This window comes from Sphaeroforma arctica (assembly GCF_001186125.1).
Source record: "Sphaeroforma arctica JP610 unplaced genomic scaffold supercont1.144, whole genome shotgun sequence".
NCBI classification, from domain to species: Eukaryota; class Ichthyosporea; order Ichthyophonida; genus Sphaeroforma; species Sphaeroforma arctica.
This window is the reverse complement of record NW_014040414.1, coordinates 40052-41479: the sequence shown is the minus strand read 5'-3', so window position 1 is coordinate 41479 and position 1428 is coordinate 40052. Positions and strand designations below refer to the sequence as shown.

The following is a 1428-nucleotide window of genomic DNA, read 5'->3' as shown; positions in this document are numbered from 1 at the left end:
GTGTATATATTCTTATATATTCGTATGTATGGGTACGTTTGTGTCTGTACGTATGTAAAATTATATATATATGTATATGTATATACATATACTTATTTTTCATATTTTTTTTACGTACACCTATACATCATACATACATACATACATACATACATACATACATATACATACATATACACACACACACACACACACACACTCACATATATATATATATATATAGTATAATATAGTATAATATATATGTATCCGTACAGCTATAGCTATAGCTACATTTTTGTTGCGCTTCGCATTATTAAACTCTAATCGGTTTCATTTGGCACTACCACAGCTGTGCCGCTAAATACATAGATCTTAGTGAGAAGATTGGGCGACAAATGACGGAGATCCAGAACACGCTAGCCGCTTCACAAATGCCCTCCCAGTAAAAATCGATTTTCCGTAGCGCACCGAGAGTACCTTTAATTTTCGAATGTTGAAATGTGATGCACTTCTCGACGATAACACCATGTTTATGTTGGTATCGTATCTTTTTGGCTCACGATAGTACGTAGTACAGGGGAGGTTTACTTAGGCTTCTGTATCTCAGTAATGATTTGTACGATATGTGAAAGCGCTACAAGATACGATGGACTTAGATGTAAACATCTAGCAAAAGTTGTCTGAAAATGACTATCTTATCAGGAGGAGTTTTTTTAACTTGGAGAGGACACGTTGAAAACGCTTGACGCGTGATTTCAACAAATTCGGTTCAGATTTAATTTTAGGCATTTGTCGGTATTTTATGTGATAGATAGCACATAAAAAAGTATGTGACAATATTAATTTATCTACATACTTAGGAAACCCTATCGGGTAACATGAGTAGGATTATTGCGATGCACTTCTCGACAATATCGTCGCCTCACCGTTAAGAATGTTTTCGTATGAATGCTTGATTTACTGTCTCGCAACGGTACGTACTGAAGGCGAGATTACTGTAGTTCAGGATTAACTTTTACGATACGTAGATGCGCTACAAGATAAATTAGTCCTCGGTGGTTTGCCGTCGGCTACGACAGACCTAGATGAAAATCCAGTAAAGTTGTCTGAAAAGGGCTTGCTGAACATGAGGGTCTGTAAAAGCTTCGAGGAGAAGCGTTGAAAACGCTAATTCGGTTCAGATGCGATTTGAATTTAGTGGTGCTGGGGTGTTCCAGTTTAAAGCTGTCAATGGACATATTTTTAATGCCGTGTCGGTAATCTTGTACGATAGCACACAGGAAAGAATTGTCATATTTGACACTTTCTGTAATCTTTGTTTGTGATATCAACTAAAGTTCCAACTTCGCTCCGTCTCTCTCGTGAGAGAGTGACGAGGGGCATGGAGGCTGGTGCCCTTGGGGGGCGGAGAGAGAGAGAGAGAGCGAGTCTGAGTCTGAAAGTAGG

General features: G+C 38.4%; 1 protein-coding gene across 1 annotated transcript in view; it reads left to right on the top strand.

Annotated features, from left to right (window-relative positions):
- The window catches only part of SARC_02999 (hypothetical protein), a 2234-nt gene extending 1737 nt beyond the window's left edge, over nt 1-497 (top strand). Inside the window, exon 3 of the mRNA XM_014303218.1 lies at nt 332-497. Coding sequence (XP_014158693.1) covers nt 332-428 — 97 coding nt within the window. The 3' untranslated portion in view covers nt 429-497. The remainder of the gene's footprint in view (nt 1-331) is intronic.
- Nucleotides 498-1428: the final 931 nt, after the last annotated feature.